Source organism: Hoplias malabaricus, chromosome 14 (assembly GCF_029633855.1).
Source record: "Hoplias malabaricus isolate fHopMal1 chromosome 14, fHopMal1.hap1, whole genome shotgun sequence".
Lineage (NCBI taxonomy): Eukaryota > Metazoa > Chordata > Actinopteri > Characiformes > Erythrinidae > Hoplias > Hoplias malabaricus.
Genome location: NC_089813.1, coordinates 23,707,665 through 23,725,147, shown reverse-complemented (window position 1 = coordinate 23,725,147; position 17,483 = coordinate 23,707,665). Strand labels below are relative to the sequence as shown.

Here is a 17,483-nt window from a genome sequence, read left to right as displayed (position 1 = left end):
TTTTAAATGTCACCATTCATCACTGAGCACACAATGAGTGATAAGGGAATTAGTGGGGATTCCTGTGAAAGACAGATCAGATTTGGAATATTTCCAAACTTGTCCTGTGAGTTTTCGCATCAGTCCCTCCTGAGGCCACTTTGGAAAGGCACTGAAAATGTCAGTGTTGCTGTAGGTGTATGGACATTCATGGTTTTTCCATGGCATCTCCCAAAAGTAAGCTTTTATTCATTTATTTATTTATTTTTTTTTTCATATGAGTACTGATGTTGAAATACAGACAATTTTTTTTTTGAAAGCTGTTACATAACTGGTACAAATGAAAGCTTCAGGGTTTTGAGCTGTTGCAGGCCACTCTACAGAGTGAAATGCATGATATAAGACCTGCTTCTTACTGATCACCTTAAGTTTTTATTAGGGCCATCGTGATATTTTGATTTTTTTTTTATAATTTTCTTTTAAACCTGATTACAAATATTTTAAATTAGAGCCTGAATACAAAAGAAGCAATTGCCAACTCCAAGTAGAGTAGATTCAGGACTGGTTCAGCGTAGTTCCAAATACACACACTGACACTTTCTCATACGCCCTGTAAAGTAACACTATATAATATTTTTATGTAAAACGTACAGTTTCAAAATCACGATGCTCCACTGAACTGTAATAGGGAGAACTGAGCCTCAGTCTTTGCTACTCTGGGTTTAGCACTGCAGAAACGAAATTATGTAACTTTTGGATGAGGGTATGATAATGTTTTTACCTCATTTTTGGGAATCCAGGGCTTCATTTGGAGGGTCAGGGTCCCTGTCATTAATACCATGCTGCAAATATAATTGATGCTTGGAGCTATAATTTGCCAATCAGCTGTGAGGACCAGGAGTTTAGCTTCATCTAAAACTGTCTCTCTGGCATCAGTGATGCCTGTTCTTTGAAAATGGCAAAGAAAGAGTTCATGTGGATTGTCATGTCTTTCAAAAACGGGATATGTATTTAATTTCCATTACAATAAAAGAAAAGCCAGTACATTTGATTGTAGAGGAAGCCTCACAATCTTCAAGAAGTGCCATATAACAATCAAACAAATCAATGCAAATTAATGTTATTGATTTGTATTTTTCAATCTTTGAATCTCTTTCAATAATGTTGTCTTTACATGTGGAGTTTAATAGAAATGCTGTGTTAAAAGCAGTATTATTCACACTGTGGAAACACTTTCACACTGCTGCTCTACTGATTGGATACCAATGCTCCTCCTCTGACCATCACACAAATGCACACTTCACACTTGCACAATGGAAACTACCCTTAACAGGTCCAGCATGCCAGGCTGCAAGGCCAAAAGACTGTAGACTTCTGCTTGCACAAGGTTGCCACTGAAATTCTGAAGGAAAGCAATATTACATTTAAATAAACCAATGCAGAGTTGATGAAAATAAATAATTATTTGGCCCACAGTGGGGAAAAAGTTTCACACGCTTAAACTGAATTAAAAACAAATTCTGACCAAAAATATTTCTTGGGTTATGATGCCAATTCTATCTCCCTCACATTGGAGGTTATTTCCAAATAAATATGGACAACGATTTAGACCAGTGTCTATTCATTCAAAATTATAACAGTGAAAATTAGTGTTTTAATACAATGCAAAAAGTAAAAATAACAAAAATGGACGGTTTTTTTGGGGCAGAGTCTGTATATTCTTTAAATACATTTATGTTAATATTAAATTAAAATAGTCAGAGGTCACAAATTTTCTGCTTCTGGCATTTGGCTACAGGGTTCACCACTTCACCTGAAAACATTGTCTGACTTTGTTTATGTCTTTGTTTGAGCCATGTAAATAGGTTGAGAGGAATTAGCTTAAAACTTATTTAACACGGTGTTGAAGGTTAGAGAGAGTCGTGTGTTCGTTAGTGTTCAGGACCCCACCTTGGCCTGAGGGGAAGAGAGAAAAAGAGTGGGGGAGGGGACTACACTCTCTCTCGCTCTCTGAAGCAGATGTGTGGAAGAATGAAGGGACACACCCAGTCAAACATGCCTCACTCAGGCACGTAGAGGGAGGGAGGAGAGAGAGAGAGGCTGTGTGGGAGGGTGGGATATTGGCCAGAGGCTACCGAGTAAAAAGAGGGAGTGCCTGTTGGTGGAAAAGAAAGGCGAGTAAGAAGTTTTACCTCACACCTGACAGCTCCAGCGCTTCGAGAAGGCGACGGAGAGTCCCCACTCCTGAGGAGAAAAGACCAAACAAAAACGAGAAGACACTAGCTAGCTGACCAAAAACGAGGAGAAGACATGAGGGACTCAGCGAAAAGAAGAAGTGGAGAGCAGAAACAAACGGGTGAGAACTAACGAGCAAACTTACTTTCTTTTCTTCTGCTCCACAACTTCTGTCATCCATTTTCCTACTTTTCTGCACGAGGTCTTGCCTCGTTCCCTGTGGTCATTCTCTCTCACTCGTGTGTGAAAGGTGACGGAACATAAGTGCGGAAAAAATATGATCATAAATTTTACATTTTTTTGTCAGGGAGGGGATGAGCTGAGAACACACAGCGTGTATGCTCTGAGTGTTAATAAATCTGTCTTTACATTTGGGGTTTAATAGAAATGCTGTGTTTAAATGCAGTATTATTCACATTGTGGAATTACTTTCACTCTGCTGCTCTACTGATTGGATCCCAACGCTCCTCCCTCTCTAAACATCACACGCACAGTCTTCACACTCGTACAATGGGACCTCCCTTTCACAGGTCTAACACCGGATTTTATGGTCAAAAGACTGTAGACCTCTATTAAATGAAGTGTTTTCTGCTTTTGGCTGCAATAACCACCTTTTCTCTGACGTTGTAACGTTGCTGTGAAGACTTAATGACATACAGCCATACACACAGATAAGAAACTCTATATTGCAGTGAGTATGGTATCATTAGGCTCAGGTGCAGTTGCTCCAGTGTGCACAGTTGAATGCCTGTGTGAGAGCTGTATGTACTATAAAGTAGCAGAATTGATTTGAGTAGTAATTATGAGATGTCGTGTCATGTAGGTGCCATATCAAGAGGGTTACTGGGCTGTCCACATTTATCTGAAATAGACAGACTACTGATGTCCCACTAATGAATCATGTACTAAATAAACCACCCACCCAGAACCAATGCCCATCCTGAAGCCAGCTATTCATGGTTAACCTGTGTGGGCCCCACTAAGGTGTGCTGGCTGGGAAACTAGTTCTGTAATGGCAGAAAGCCAACATAATTCGCTGCAGGGCATTCCTGCATCTAAAGGACGCGTTACTCTTTAGGCAACTCTGTCTCTCTCTCTCTTATCTAGTGTACACTTCACACCTACACTCCTTTCACACTGTATTTTTACTACCAGGCTTACTATAAAGCACCCAGTGAAATGAAAAAAGGGGTTGAGGACAAGATGTAAACACTTATTACAGGTGTCTGCACACATTTTTATGACGTAAATATAACAAAAGACTTGATTACTTGATAATAATTTTTATTTAATAAAAATAGTTTTAATAAAAATGTTTGGGTGACCCTGGACAGATTGTGTCTTGTTAATTTTCTATGTGTAAGTACACACCCTCTACATAGAACCCATTTTTGCTCATTGCTGGTGTTGGATATTGGAAATAATAAAATAAATATATTCCAAACTCAGAAATCGATTAAAGTAAATAGCAATTAAACCTGCAGAAACCTATATGTGACTCTAGTTACTAGAAATAAACAGTTCTCAGTATATAATTTATGTTGGAAAATGTGAACCGTGGATATATTACGTACACATGCATTGCACTTGTCAGCAGTAAGGACATTAAATATTCAGAATTACAGTGTGTGTGCAGATATACAGTGGCCTTATAGTATTGTAACATTTGTGACACTTAAATATGCCTTTAAGTGGTTCATTGGATTAAGAAACTAATTGTCAAGTGACATTTATTTTAAACAGAAAAATCATTTTATAGGCAGCTGCTGTGTTGACTTGGTGCAAAATGTTTGAACAACATATCTGTTGTTTGAGTAATTTGTAGATTTCTTACATCCAGTTCACGATCCCACCAATTAACTCAAGCTTTCAGAAACTGCTGTAGGAAACAGTCCCCTATTTTTGATATTTTTTACATCTGCGCTTTACAGGAACATTAGTGGGTTATGCGAAGAAAAAATTTCTTAAGAGTTGTATACTATATTAAAGTTATATTATGAGAGCTAAATAACTAAGCATCTTTAAAGTTTGCCTATGTTTAGTGTCAGTCCTTCTTGGGTCTTCTTTAGAAGGATAGTGTGGGATTTTAGACGTTTTTTACTGTTGGTTCTTTTACTTTATGAATTCAAAGCTTTGTTCAAAGGATAGCCTCTTCCTTTGCATGGAAAATTCCTTGCAAAGGATTTGAGAGACCTTCTCCTGAGGTGTACCAACAGATCTTTAAAGCTTTGCTGGCAAGGTCCTGTGTGCTTGAACTGTTTTGCCTCTGTGTAGCACATTGTCACTGTGTGTAGTTCAGTCTTGGACTGCTTTCCCTTTGGCAAACCCCAGCTGTGCCCACTGGAACAGGATAAGAACAGCATTTTTTTCCCTTTCCTAATGCCCCAGGGCTTCTATCCAACCTGTTAGTTTTTGACATTTTCATCTTTCTTATAGGCAAAATTTTGCCTAGACAAGTTTAGAGAGGGGCCAGCTAGGTCTTGCTTAATACTGGTTGAAAAAGAATGTTTAAGTCAAATTGTTCACTCCTATGGATTTATATATTTTTTTTATTGCTGCCTGATGTGAAGGATAGCGAGTGCTACACTTTTGTCTTCTGCCATCTAGAGCTATTGTAGTTTTCCGCTAAAAGACTTTGTCTCTGCTTTATCTTCCTTGATTTCTTAAAGCCTGTTATTTTTGCAGCATATACGTGATAGCTGTAGGCACATTCCTTTTCTTCATTTTCTTACAGTATCATTTCATTCTACAGATTCCTCTCAGCTAATCAATGACAAAAAGCCAGAAGGACTTATAAAGGAAGATGGTGGAATGATTTCTGTGAAGGTCCAAGGAGCAGGTGTTGATGCATTTGAGTTACAGGTAATATATCTGAAGAAGGATAATTTAATTTCATACTATTACAAATATCAGAACAAGAGTCTAGTTGACCCAGCATTCAGACTTGTTATTTGAGCTTAGCCAAGAATAGACCCTGCATCCAATTTTGCGCAGTCTAATCTGCTGATCTTATCAATGCTGTTGAAACAAAGGTGGAAAATATTTGCTTTACATTTAAATAAAATCCTGGGCAGAAATTCTACTTTCTGTACCTGAATCTTCCACCTAGAGAGAAGAGGGTTATTGAATCTGGCCCTGGAGGTTTGGTATCCAGAACTGTTTGGGGGAATTCAAATTCTTCTTAACCTAACAGAAAAGAGATGAGTTGAGTTAAGTATGTCAGATTAAGAAAAACAGTGCTGAACTACAGCCTTTATGGGATATGGGATTTGTATTTGTTGCACAGGTTAATGGCTTTTGGCTGGTCCAGGATGCAATATTGACCATTCTTGGTAGAGAAGAGGTAGCCCCCCGGACTTCTCTTGCTCTGGCCCTTTCTGGTGTAACCCTTGACCCCTTCACTGAGCTCCAGAACATCAAGGGCTTTAAAGCAGGTGTAACTCTAAGACTAGTAGAAGGTAAGTAGAACATTGCAGTTCCTAAGGTGATGTTAGGTCATGAATCATGAAGCATACAACTAGCTTAATCATTCTGTTTGAATGGTGGTGTAGTCTATTTTGACTGACTCATCACAACATCTGCCAATGTTCTGTGATGATCTTGTTATCATCTTCTTGGCAGAGCTGTGGCAGGCTTCATAGATCCATGTTTAGTACTCAACATTACAAAGAAACAACTTTAGTCGTATTCTAATGCCATTAGAGTGACAGAAAAAATCATGTCACTAAGGTGTCCAATATAACTGCCAGGTTAAGTGTGTGGTAGGTATCGCTGTACAGGTTTTCCCTCTTTACTCTGGCATAAATGATTACTTACTTGGCAGTAATCAAACAGGTCTAAACTTGCCATAATTCACACATATTCACTCTTCTTTATTAGTGTGGGAATCTAAAAGCACTAGGAGGGAAAGGTTTACTCACCCGGTGAATGGGAGGCTCTTGATACTAAAAAATATTTACACAGACACACAAATCTGAGATTACTCAATCATCTTGTTAGAAATTTTGCTTGCTGTTCATAAGAGAAAACTCTCTGACATCTTCTAACTTTACATAATTTGTTTAAGCCTTTTTTATTAAATGATGTATATTTGTACAGCTTATTGATTGCTTTATCTTAACTTACAGACCAGATCATACTAAAAGTAAAGGAGGTTTGGTGTGAGTACTGATTTGTGAGATTTGTGAGACATGGGTTTAGAGCAGTTTTTTTGAAAAACCATAAGCATGTTTGTTAATGTATTGGCCCCATCATTGGGAGATTGCTGTTTTGAACCCTACACTATCAGAAGAAGTTAATGTAGAGGTATATTGTCATTAAATGCACAAACAGTGTAAATTTACTTTCAAAGATACAGCAGCCATTTTAATGTCCATTTGTCTTGCTTGAAGTTACATTAGATATTCTTCTCCAGATGGAGAGATGAATATTTGTAATCCTTCATTAAAGAACTATGTAAAAAAAAAAAAAAACAAAACAAAAAAAAAACCACACAATAAAAGATGGAGATGAAATGGGGCATATGAAATCTACATAATTTAAAAATTTACCAATACCAATTACAACTGGTTAAGGTACAATTATATTCCCTAACCAAAGGTACAGCATAGGTACCCTTGAGAACGTACCACCACAGTGACAGTTCTTCTGGCAGTGTATTTATGAGCCAGTCATTTGAGGCTGGATGTCCTAGAGTACAATTGCCCCCACTCTCTCTGTGTGTAGGATGGCCCCTGTTTTTCCCTTAATCACTGCTTGCAGTGCTAGGTGGCACAGGTATCTGTCAGCTGATGTGAAAGATCTGGGAAATTGGCCCTGTCCTTTTAGCAAGTTAAATTGAGCTGTAGTGTTGCATTACTGGCAGTTCATAAAGAAGGGGTAGTTCTCAGAAGAAACACATCTTAACCAACATCCTGCTGCGATCAGTGGAATAGTGTTTATGACTGGAAAGGACTAGCTTGCAAATGGAAATGACAATGAAAAGAAAATGCTTCAAAAAAGCTATGGGTAATTTAAAAAATGCAGAAAAACTGTTCTTATTTGACTGTAAAAAAACTAAATGAATAATTTGAATAAAAAACAAATACACTTGGCACCTTTCTGATGCCTTAAAACTGTGATTTGATATTTGACATCTGACAATTCCTGCAGAGCCATACTCTCCACGATCAGCTCGAGCTCATTTGGCCCGTGTCCTAGAGCTTCTGAGAGCTGCTGGACCCCAGGATGATCTGAAAGAAGGCAGATCACCCAGTATCCTCAGCACACTCACACACACACCTGGTAAAAGTTGATGCATTTTTCATATTTTCCTTACACTAGAATTGCCTCACACCAGCTAAGTTAAAAGCTCTTTCAGAGTTGAATTAGATGTGTTAAAGCAAACTAAAATTGCGGCCAAGGGCTACTCCTTGACTATGTTTAGAAGCCAATGCTTTTATGTATTTAGGTTAATTTAGATTGTATTTTGGATCACTAAGATTTACATATGTTTCAGAAATCCCTCATGCTGGGCACTCTGCAAAAGGTAAAAGAGGTAACAACAATAAGACTGAACAACCAACTGAAGCTCCTCCACCTCCTGACTACATTTTGCCTGGGGCCACTGAACATCCGCCTCTGGCCACTGTGCTACCCTCCAGCACATATAATGAGGTATAATTGAATTGATCATGAAGGAAATTGCATGGTTACAGCATTAGGAACACACAAAAACCATGGACATTACAACATATATACAATCTGACTAAAAACGAGGTATACATTTTCAGTAATATATTAATGTGCAAGACCAAAACATAGAGGAAATATAGTAATATATGGCACTTGATTTGCAGTTTGAACCTGAATGCAAATCAGCACTTACAGAAACCATACAGACTTAAAAAGCATGACGTAGCGGTCAGGGTTATACAAGTTCTACATTTTCGTGCAAAATAACAGTGACAGTACAGTTAGAGTTGTGTTTATCACACACCTAAATAGGAGTGCAAAGATTGTAGTAATACTGAAAGGTAGAGTCTTTGTTAACCTGAAGTTTGAGGTAAAAAAATAAGGACACTTCTCCTTGTTATTATGATTATTAGTATATGAAATGACCAGTCTTCTTTTCAGGCTCCCAGCTGCCTGTTAGACATGTCACTAAGCTGTTGGAACCCTCCCCCTGGCTCGAGAAAATTGCAGGGTGACTTACTCTACATTAGTGTCCAGACTCTGGAGGGAAAGCACTGTGATATCACCTCCTCCCCACGGGGATTTTACCTGAACAGGTAAGAATGTTTTCTGTGTGTCAAAGACACTTGGGGGCTATGGTATATTACGTAAAATACGATGCGGGGTGTAACCAGCTGTGGCCTTTCTTACTGGTTATTCATTCATTCAGTCATTCACTCCTTTCAGGTCCACCACTGATGTGTTCGACCCTCGTCCTGCCTCGTCTACTCCGGTTTGTCACTGCCTGACGGATCTACTGTCTCAGATCAGTCCACAGTTTAAGCACAATTTTAGCGCACTTCGACACAGGTAACCCAAACAAAGGTTACGCATTTGACCCTTAATACTTTAATGTGAGCAACATGACCTAACAAAGTGTCAAAATACAAAAAAGAAGAAAATACTAGTCACTTAATCTGTCTCCAATAGGACATTTTAGGCATTAGGAGGGGGAAAATATACATTTTTCACATATGCACTACGGAATAACTCCAGAGAATCAGGTTGAGAGATATACTGGAGTTGTCCTTTCATACATGTGGTGCACAGTAGCAGATGCATTCTCAAAGCTGGAAATGTTGAAAACGTGCTTTAGGCTTGGTGGGGGTGCCTGTGCAGTTTGTGCAGGACATACAGCATGATACTCTGTAACATTCCTGGCTCTATTCACACATGCACACATTCACACAGAAAAAAAAGTCTGGGTAATGTCCTGGGTAATGTGTTAAGGACATTTACGTAAAGTCAGGAAAATTTCTGGGTTACCGTGCATATCTAATAGGGGATTAATATGAGACCATATGGAAATTTGCTTCTCTAAAATTAATAATTTAATTATTAGCTAATTCATTATTTAGTAATGAATTTCACTGTTGGTACTGAATACTTAGTAGTAATAACTGACTATTATTTGTATTACTTTAATTACATATAATTACATTTTACTGTTTAGTTCTTTGTGTATTACATTCTGTATAAACAGGTTTGACTGTGTGTTTTTTCCCCACTTGTTTTGAAGTAAAATAAATGACAAAAATGATGTAACAAATTTCTACGAGAAAAAATATCCATTAAATTCATGCTGTAAATCAGCATTGTTTGCAACTATGAACAAAATCATTTTAGCCATTTAAAAGTTTATAATCTGCAGAATAGAAAATAATACTCTTATTTATTTAATATGTGTGAGAATAAAGTTAACATAACTATGGCATGTTCTATGGCTCAAGATGTGAATGACCTACCTACTATCAATAAATTAGACTAATATGCATGTGTCTAAAAAGTCAAACCTTTTTTTTAACCACAGACCTAATCTTCCTGCTGAAGAGTCCATGTCCACTCCATACCGTACTCTGAGCTGGCTGGGAGGCCAAGCTCTCCACTCCCACAAAAGCAATTACAGCTGCAGACTGGGCCTGGAGCATGGTCTTAACACACAGGTACTCGTTGGGTTTTTTTTTTTTTTTTTTCATTCTACTATCCTGCTCCATGTCAAACTGTGTTCCATTCATGTAATTACATATACGTGTAGACTAGGTGCAAATATTGTTCAGACTGAGTGTGGTATTATGTATGTGCATTGTTGAGATTGTTGTATGCCTTAAGGCTCCAGATTGGAATGAAGAAATGCAGGCAGCCAGAGATCTACCACAAACTACCTTGGAAGAAAGACTTCAAAGAGACAAAGCTTTACTCCAGGTATCCATCCTTTGAATGCCAACACACAACAGACATCCACTCTAGGTGCCTTCATAGTTTTACATTCATTATCTTGCTTTTCCAATAATGATGCACAATCAGATAGCAAAAGCTTCAGTATGCAAATAGGTTTCCAAACAAATAATATTTTTATTGCACTATTAGTATTTTGATAACTTAGATGTTACAATCAAGGCAGTGAATTCATCTATTAATACGATAGGAATAATAAGTAATATGCTTGGAATTTAAGCACATAAAAGGTATATAGGTTTTTAAACTGATCAACCATAACATTATAATCACCCACTTTTTTCAACACTAACTGTTCATTCTTCCACCTCCTGTATACATACAGGAGCCCTTAGTAGTTTTATAATTACAGACTGTAGTTGCTCTGCGTACTTGTTTGCCCACTTTCACCATGTGGTTCAGGATTCCCACAGGACAAAAGAGCAGGTGAGATTTGACTGGGATATAATTCTCAGTGCTGCAGTGAAGTTGACTTAGTGGTGCTGATAGTGGTGCTGCTGGAGTTTTTGAAGACAACCATTAGACATGCTTAACATGTAAAATCAGAGATGGTAGCTTTGTAACTGCACAGTTTGTGTTGGTCATCATCTAGTCCTTCATCATTGGTCACTGGATGTTGCAAATGGGACACTGTTGACTGGATATTTCAATTGGTGGAGTATTCTCAGACCTGCAGTGACATTCTGGTGATTCAGAATTCTATAAGGATGGCTGGGTCTGATCCACTCTTGCCTGCAAAACACACACTAAGGCATCACCGCCACATCCCTGCAGCACTGAGAATGTTCTATTTATCACACCTGCTCCAGTCGTCTGGTGTTCCTGACCATTAACCAATAGGGGGAAAAGAAGGCGAACAAAGTATGCATAGAAACTAACTGACTGTGTAGTCATATAGTCTATAGTTTATAGAACTACAAACAGCTCCTATACGGTCAGTGGAGCTGAGAGAATGTACAGTGAGTGTAGAAACAAGGAAGTGGTCATAATATTATGGTTGATTGTTGTATATAACTGCAATACCGTCTTTGTCTATATTGTGCAACCACACTCAAAGCTCTGGTTTGCCTTATCCAACAGGTAAATAGTGCCTTTGTATGGGCTGTATCCCAGGCTGCTGAAAAAGTGATTGATGGTTTTGTTGACCCAATCAACAACTGCAGCGACGACCCAGCATTTCTGTGGGGCAGCTTATATTTGAGTATGAGTGGCCCTGGGCAAGAGTGGCTTGGCGGTGAGCGAGGTCGCAGAGCAGCACAGAGACTTGAACTGCAAGCCATCCAAGCTTACAGTGATCTAGAAGGTGACTTACAGGCCCTCCATACTCTCCCAACTGCTTTGGCAGACTACAGAGGTATCCGTCTGTCTGCCCAGGGCCTGGCCCCTGGCCTGCAAGGTCCAGACCAGCCTGGAGTCTCCAGGGGTCTCCTGTATGGCTTCAGCGCTGGCCCACTGGAGAACCCAGCTCGAAGAAAACTTCTGGAGCTTCTGGCCCAGTCAGCAAAGGCCCTTGCTCTTCAGAGGCACTCTGTAATGGGGCCCAGTGGCTACCAGTTGCCCCTCTTCACTTCCACAGATGCCCAGGGTCTGCTGGGTGCAGATGGTCGCTATTACGTACTGGATGTTTTCCGTACCATGCCGGCTGATGCCAATTTCCATGTAGTAGAAGGGGAAGAGAGTAAAGAGGGTGGCGTGCCTAGACGATTCCCCCATAACCTGTGTCGCCTACGGCCTGAGCTAGTCAAGGCTTTCATCCAGCACAAGTGAGTATTTTTCTGTGATTGTGTGTGTGTTTGAGTTTGCTATTTCAGCACTCATTTGAGTCAGTATGTTCTTACTTTGAGCCACTTTGTTTCAGGCATTCTCAGTTCACACAGCGCGTAAGAGCACGGATGGAGGAGAATGGAGGTGTGGAGGAGTGCGTAAAGTCCAGTAAGCAGGACACAAACTTAATATATAATAAATAATGTTATAATTTTTTATCATTTCATTTCAGATTTTATTTTCATGCATTTCATGTGTCAAACTGAGAATTTGAACTGGGTTCTGGCGAGTTAGCTGGTCATTCATACACTCCCTGGGTTCCATCTTGCCTGCTGAAATTCTGCTCTATTTGGCACCTAGAATACTGAGGTTTATAACCACCACAGAGTAAATATTCAGTGTTTATGATGTTCATGGTGCTGGCAGGGTTTTCTCATTAGTGTTTATGTTCTTATGTGAGATATGATTCTGACATTTTATTATAAGAAGTTCAGCACATTCATTATAAACCGTGGCTTAGTTGTTGCAGTTTGGTGGTGGACAAGCAATGTACTTTCTTAACAAGCGTGTGTGATATTTTAATAACAGGTGATTCTCGAGGCACAGAAGCAGTGAGAGGGGCTTGTAAAGATATTGGCTCTGTCAGTGATATTATCTTTGAGATGCGCTTCAACCCGAACATCTTCTCTCCAGGCAAGCACATCCCATACTGCTATTACACCTGCTAACCACCAACTATATAGCAAAAAAAAAAAACATAGCAGAATACATTAAAACAACACTAATAACGATAAATGTCACAATCACTAATATAAAAATTGTGCGTTTTTTTTCTAAAGAATAACATCTGTCTCTTTCTCTCTCTGTAGGTGTGGAGTTCCCTAGTTCAGATAGTGCTGCTGTGTCTTTACAGGAGAGATTACTGAAAGAAGCTGCAGCATTCATCATCAATGACCAGATACCAGGATTTGTGAGTGTCATTACTGTACAGCCCTGACCTTTTCTGCTTTGGGTGGTTTGATTTTTGACCTTCTGTAGCTTGTATGGTTGCATTCAGAACTAATCACTTTATAGTGTTGGAAATATCGTGAATTAATTTGAGATGAAGTGCCTGAAAATTACTACAGATAGATGATGCCCTATTCTTGTGACATGAATTTCTTTTGAATATAACCCATGTATTGTTGAATATTAACATCACTTTGTGGGTTAACCGATAGGTTAATGATGCTTCGCAAGGCTCAGAATTTCCTATAGATGGAGCTACGCTACGGAATGCTCTGCATCAGAAAGGCATAAACCTCCGTTATTTGGGTCACCTGATATCCTTCATCAGTCAATCAGAGCACAAGGGCCGACTGAGGCATATTACGGTAAAAATCTTGCAGTATGCTCAGTATTCTTTTAGTGGGTTAAAAATCCACAGGCTGGGACAAACATTTTCTAACATAATCTTCCCTCCCTGAGGTGTCCTCATTATGGCTTCTTCTTATTGTTTTACTAGAGATTGGCCTATGGAGAGATTGTTGTGCGCTGTGCTCAAAGGATTTTTAATGGCTACATACAGGTACTTCATTCTTTCATTTATTTATTAATTAGAACTGGACATTTACAAAGTGACATTCCAAAATGGCATTTGCATTAAATAAAATCATCATACATTTTGTTTTTCAAGGGAGTGGAGTTGGCGAGCCTTTCAGCAGCTGCAAGTCACTTTCTGTGCTGTTTATTGGTACCACACTTTACCCCTGCCTCCAATGGGGAGGAATCTAAGAAGCGCTCCAGGAGGCGGGGCCATAAAAGCGCTGGAACTGCCGACAGTATTGCATGGGGCAATCTCAGTGGGAATGAGCTGTGGAGTCTCATTTGCCAGGATGCGCTAGAGACCTATGGTCTTAAACAAGGATTGGGGTAAAAGAGAGAGAATGGTTTTAAATATCTCTTTTGGTATATTTCTGACCAGCAGGGAATGAATAGTTCTACATATTTGTTGCAGTTCCAGTGCTGACCAACTTGTCGAGCAGTATGGGCTTCAGAAAATATCTTTGTTACGAGAGATTTGCCTGAAAACTGGTATACAGGTACTACAAGCCTACATTATAACTCCAGGATATACACGGCATAAATTGTCTGCTAGCACTAATTTTAAATAGTGTAAGTGGATTTAGAATACTTTGGTCAACCTCTATGATATGATTTTAATTATTATTTTTAATGGAAGTGCTTTGGAAATCTGTCACAGCTCCGGCTAAGGGACTATGTCCTCGACAACCGTAACAAAGCCCCAATCACGCCGGATGATGTGCTTAATCTCCTGCCTGTGGTCAAGCATGTTTCCATGGCAACAACAGATGCTTCACGGCTATTCCAGGCTGCCCAGAACAGCCTTCAGAAAGGTTTTATTTTCTATTCAGAGCACTATTATATTCCCTGAAATTCGAACACATTCCACTGACAGCCCACTCTAACTGCAGGGTTGCTGGAGAAAGCATATGAACAGCTGAAAGAGGCATCCTATCTGTTTGGCCGTATATGTGATGATCTTCATCCTGAGGCTTGTCAGTGTCTCAGTATGCTGGCTAGAGTGGCCTATCTACAGAGCCACCCTGCTGAGGTGGGTCTTGTGCTCTGTGTTGAGTTTGATAGTGTTTTAATAATAAATGATTATTCTGATGATTCTGTCACAGTCTAATCTTCTAACCTCTTCTTCAAGGCTCGCAGTGTACAGTTGAGGGTAGTAGTCATCAGTGAGAGGGTGCTAGGCTTTGACCATCCGAACACCATTCAACAATATGTAAGTTGCATAATTAAACATGAAACCACCCATATCCAAAATGTTAAAACACTTTCATTGTCAGAACTTTTATCTAAAATATGTCAACTTTTAAGGGAAATTTAACATTTAATGAGATTCTTTCCAAAATATTTGGTCTGAAATAACCATGAAATTTGTAAACTATGTGTAGAACAGGTGGTATGTTAAAGATTTGTCCAAATTTTCATTAGGTTTTTTGAGACAACAATGAAGGTAAATATTCTTAAACCATGTGTTTTATTTTTTTTTTACCCTTTAGGCTCTGTTGGCAGTGTACATGTTTGCTGGAGGAGAGACTGCTTTGGCATTGCGTTGTCTGTATCGAGCTAAATTACTCATGCTGTTGGTACATGGTGAGGATCACCCCTACACTGCAGTACTGGATGTGAGCAGACCCCACCTAAACATTCAACACATTATGAATTCAACTGAAATCAGAAACCAACTTATATATCTTATATACTGTATCTTCCAGAGTTCTCTGGGCTTAATGCTGCAAGGGGACCAATCCTTGCAGTATCTGCAAAATGCACTGAAACTCAGCATCTCTTTCAGAGGTGCCATGGACCTGACGACTGCCCTGAAGTAAGGCTGAAATATGTAGTTGCTCAACTGTCATTCAGTTTTGAAAATATGTAGTGATATTTCGGGTTATGGGCGGTCATATTTTAACACGATTTTGACCAGGGGTGACAACATGAGAGTACTGTTTTATATGCTACTAGAAATGAATCCATTGCCAATACAAAAAGATCACTGTCACAAGCTAAAAACAGTTGTTTACAAATAGCGAACTGTACATATCTCCATTTTATGATGTAATGTTGAAAATGGTAAAACAATGGTTTATAATTTTTAGTAAGCAATAATGTGAAGTGCTATTTAAGTGCTACATTACTGTTATGTTTATCCTCACTTTGGGAACAACAGAAACTTTCACTTGAAAATGTGATAAATGTTCAATATATCCAAATAAAAAAAAACTGAAAAATATACTTTTCTGACTTATAAAATGTCAGGTTGAGAATAAGATGTGTCTTTTGACAGCCATCATCTGCTGGCTCAGAGGATGTGTATAGTAGGAGATTACAGAGGAGGCATGACACAAGAGAAAGAGGCACATAACATCTTCCAAAGCCAGGTACATGTGTGATTTTTGTGTTTGAAAGCCTAAAATGCAAAGATCTGAGATTTGGCATTATAAAACATGACTGAATATGTTATGAGTGTGGTGTGTGTTTGTGTTGGCCATTCCAGTGTGGTGAGAATCATCCCCAGACCAAATGCAGTTCTGAATTTCTGAAAGTCATCACCCAGCAAGCAGTGCGTGTGGAACGGTCCATACGGCAAGGAGGCGCGGAGTTCACAGACTCAAGCAAGCCTGAGGTAAGCGACAGTCAAATCATAAATGCACTTTTTTTTATATGTTTAGCATTACTGATTTTTAGACTTATTGAAATTATAGTTAGACATTATGAAATCTTTCTCATCTCAATTCAGAGCTTAACTCCCACACTCGAGACTACACTGGAGCAATTAGCGCTGATAAATGGCATCCTGAAGACTTCTTACAGGTAAGGTGCATATAATGCTGATATCTGTTAAATAGCACAAAACTGAATGATTTTAAATCATTATTAATCACTATTTCAGCATGAGGATTATGGAGTTCAAGGAGAAGCTAAAAGAAAGAAGAGCTGCTGAAGAGGCTGAGAATGCAAAAGCAGAATTGTCAACCGATGCTGAGATGGATGCGGAAGCCTCAGTGAATGTGAAGCAGACTGAAGATGAGGATGACACAAATGGTAAGCATCAAAAAGAAGATTCCGACGTTCTGGAAGAAAAGATCAGTCATTTGAAAATAAACGGCCAGGTTGAGACTCATTTGCAAAACGGAGAGAAATCAAGTGAAAATGAAGAAGCAGAGCATTCAACTGATCCATCAAAAATCATCAGCAGTATCCCAACTAAGAAACAATCAGAGCCCAACGAGGCAATAAATGAGAACTCTGAACCTGCTCTGGTTAAAGAAGAGGACATGGTCACTGAAGATGTTATGGAGAAGCTGACTGTACTAGAGACTCCAGCAAATAATTGAGACATCTAGATTGATACATTTAAAGGGGAAATCCAGCCACTGAGGTGTAAACAAATTCATTCAGTGTGGTCTGAAATTAACTGACAGAATCCTAATGACTACTGATTTTTTTTTATGGTGGTCAGAAGAACCAAGGGTGTTCAATTTAATGTCAGACAAAACCAGTGAAACGACACATGCTTTCAGAGTTTTTATATTGGAGATAACAGTAAAACAGTGGTACATATAGAAAAATAATATCTTCTTTGGGTGATATATGCATTAAAACACTTGTTTTAATGTACTCATTACCATTTAATGAACAGTACCCCAGGAAAAAACGAAACCTTGGAATGGAGCATTCCATATCAGATCACCCTCAATGATTTGGTTTACATCTTTAATTTTGTTTTTTTTAAAAAATTGTAGAATTCCCCTTTCAATCAACCACCAAATTTGCATGGGGAGAGAAGGAAAATTGGATGCATCACATGATAACCAAACTAAACAGGGTGCATAGATTCTGTATAGAAACCTAAATGAAAAGGGACTAAAAGCTCCAACAGAACTTTACATAGTGCACACTCATCTGTGGGTGTGTTTTCTAGGTTTACATTATATGCAATTTTACAAAAAATAACTTTCTTGGTGTTCTTGAGCACAGTT

General features: G+C 38.9%; 1 protein-coding gene and 1 long non-coding RNA gene across 2 annotated transcripts; one reads left to right on the top strand and one right to left on the bottom strand.

Moving 5' to 3' along the window:
* Positions 1-985: 985 nt before the first annotated feature.
* LOC136665930 (uncharacterized) lies at positions 986-2,577 on the bottom strand. Its single transcript, XR_010795327.1, has 3 exons — positions 2,360-2,577; positions 2,172-2,223; positions 986-1,381 (listed from the first exon to the last, which is right to left on the bottom strand). It is a non-coding gene; the product is annotated as an uncharacterized lncRNA (long non-coding RNA).
* Positions 2,072-17,072, top strand: si:ch211-166a6.5 (clustered mitochondria protein homolog). The gene is made up of 26 exons (XM_066643806.1): positions 2,072-2,335; positions 4,967-5,076; positions 5,501-5,672; positions 7,366-7,497; positions 7,712-7,869; positions 8,329-8,483; positions 8,614-8,736; positions 9,737-9,869; positions 10,036-10,128; positions 11,242-11,924; positions 12,020-12,093; positions 12,514-12,618; positions 12,795-12,895; positions 13,146-13,298; positions 13,430-13,492; positions 13,601-13,836; positions 13,922-14,006; positions 14,168-14,321; positions 14,400-14,539; positions 14,639-14,719; positions 15,000-15,125; positions 15,216-15,325; positions 15,788-15,881; positions 15,998-16,126; positions 16,241-16,314; positions 16,394-17,072. The coding sequence occupies exons 1-26, from the start codon at positions 2,290-2,292 to the stop codon at positions 16,836-16,838; spliced, it is 3,975 nt and encodes a 1,324-aa protein (XP_066499903.1). The 5' UTR covers positions 2,072-2,289; the 3' UTR covers positions 16,839-17,072.
* Positions 17,073-17,483: the final 411 nt, after the last annotated feature.

Excerpts from the sequence above, each read along its gene's own strand:
- si:ch211-166a6.5 (XM_066643806.1), top strand. The coding sequence starts at position 2,290 with ATGAGGGACTCAGCGAAAAGAAGAAGTGGAGAGCAGAAACAAACGG. Across the intron at positions 12,896-13,145 it reads ATGACCAGATACCAGGATTT|GTTAATGATGCTTCGCAAGG; the intron begins GTGAGTGTCATT and ends GTTAACCGATAG. Across the intron at positions 16,127-16,240 it reads CAGACTCAAGCAAGCCTGAG|AGCTTAACTCCCACACTCGA; the intron begins GTAAGCGACAGT and ends ATCTCAATTCAG.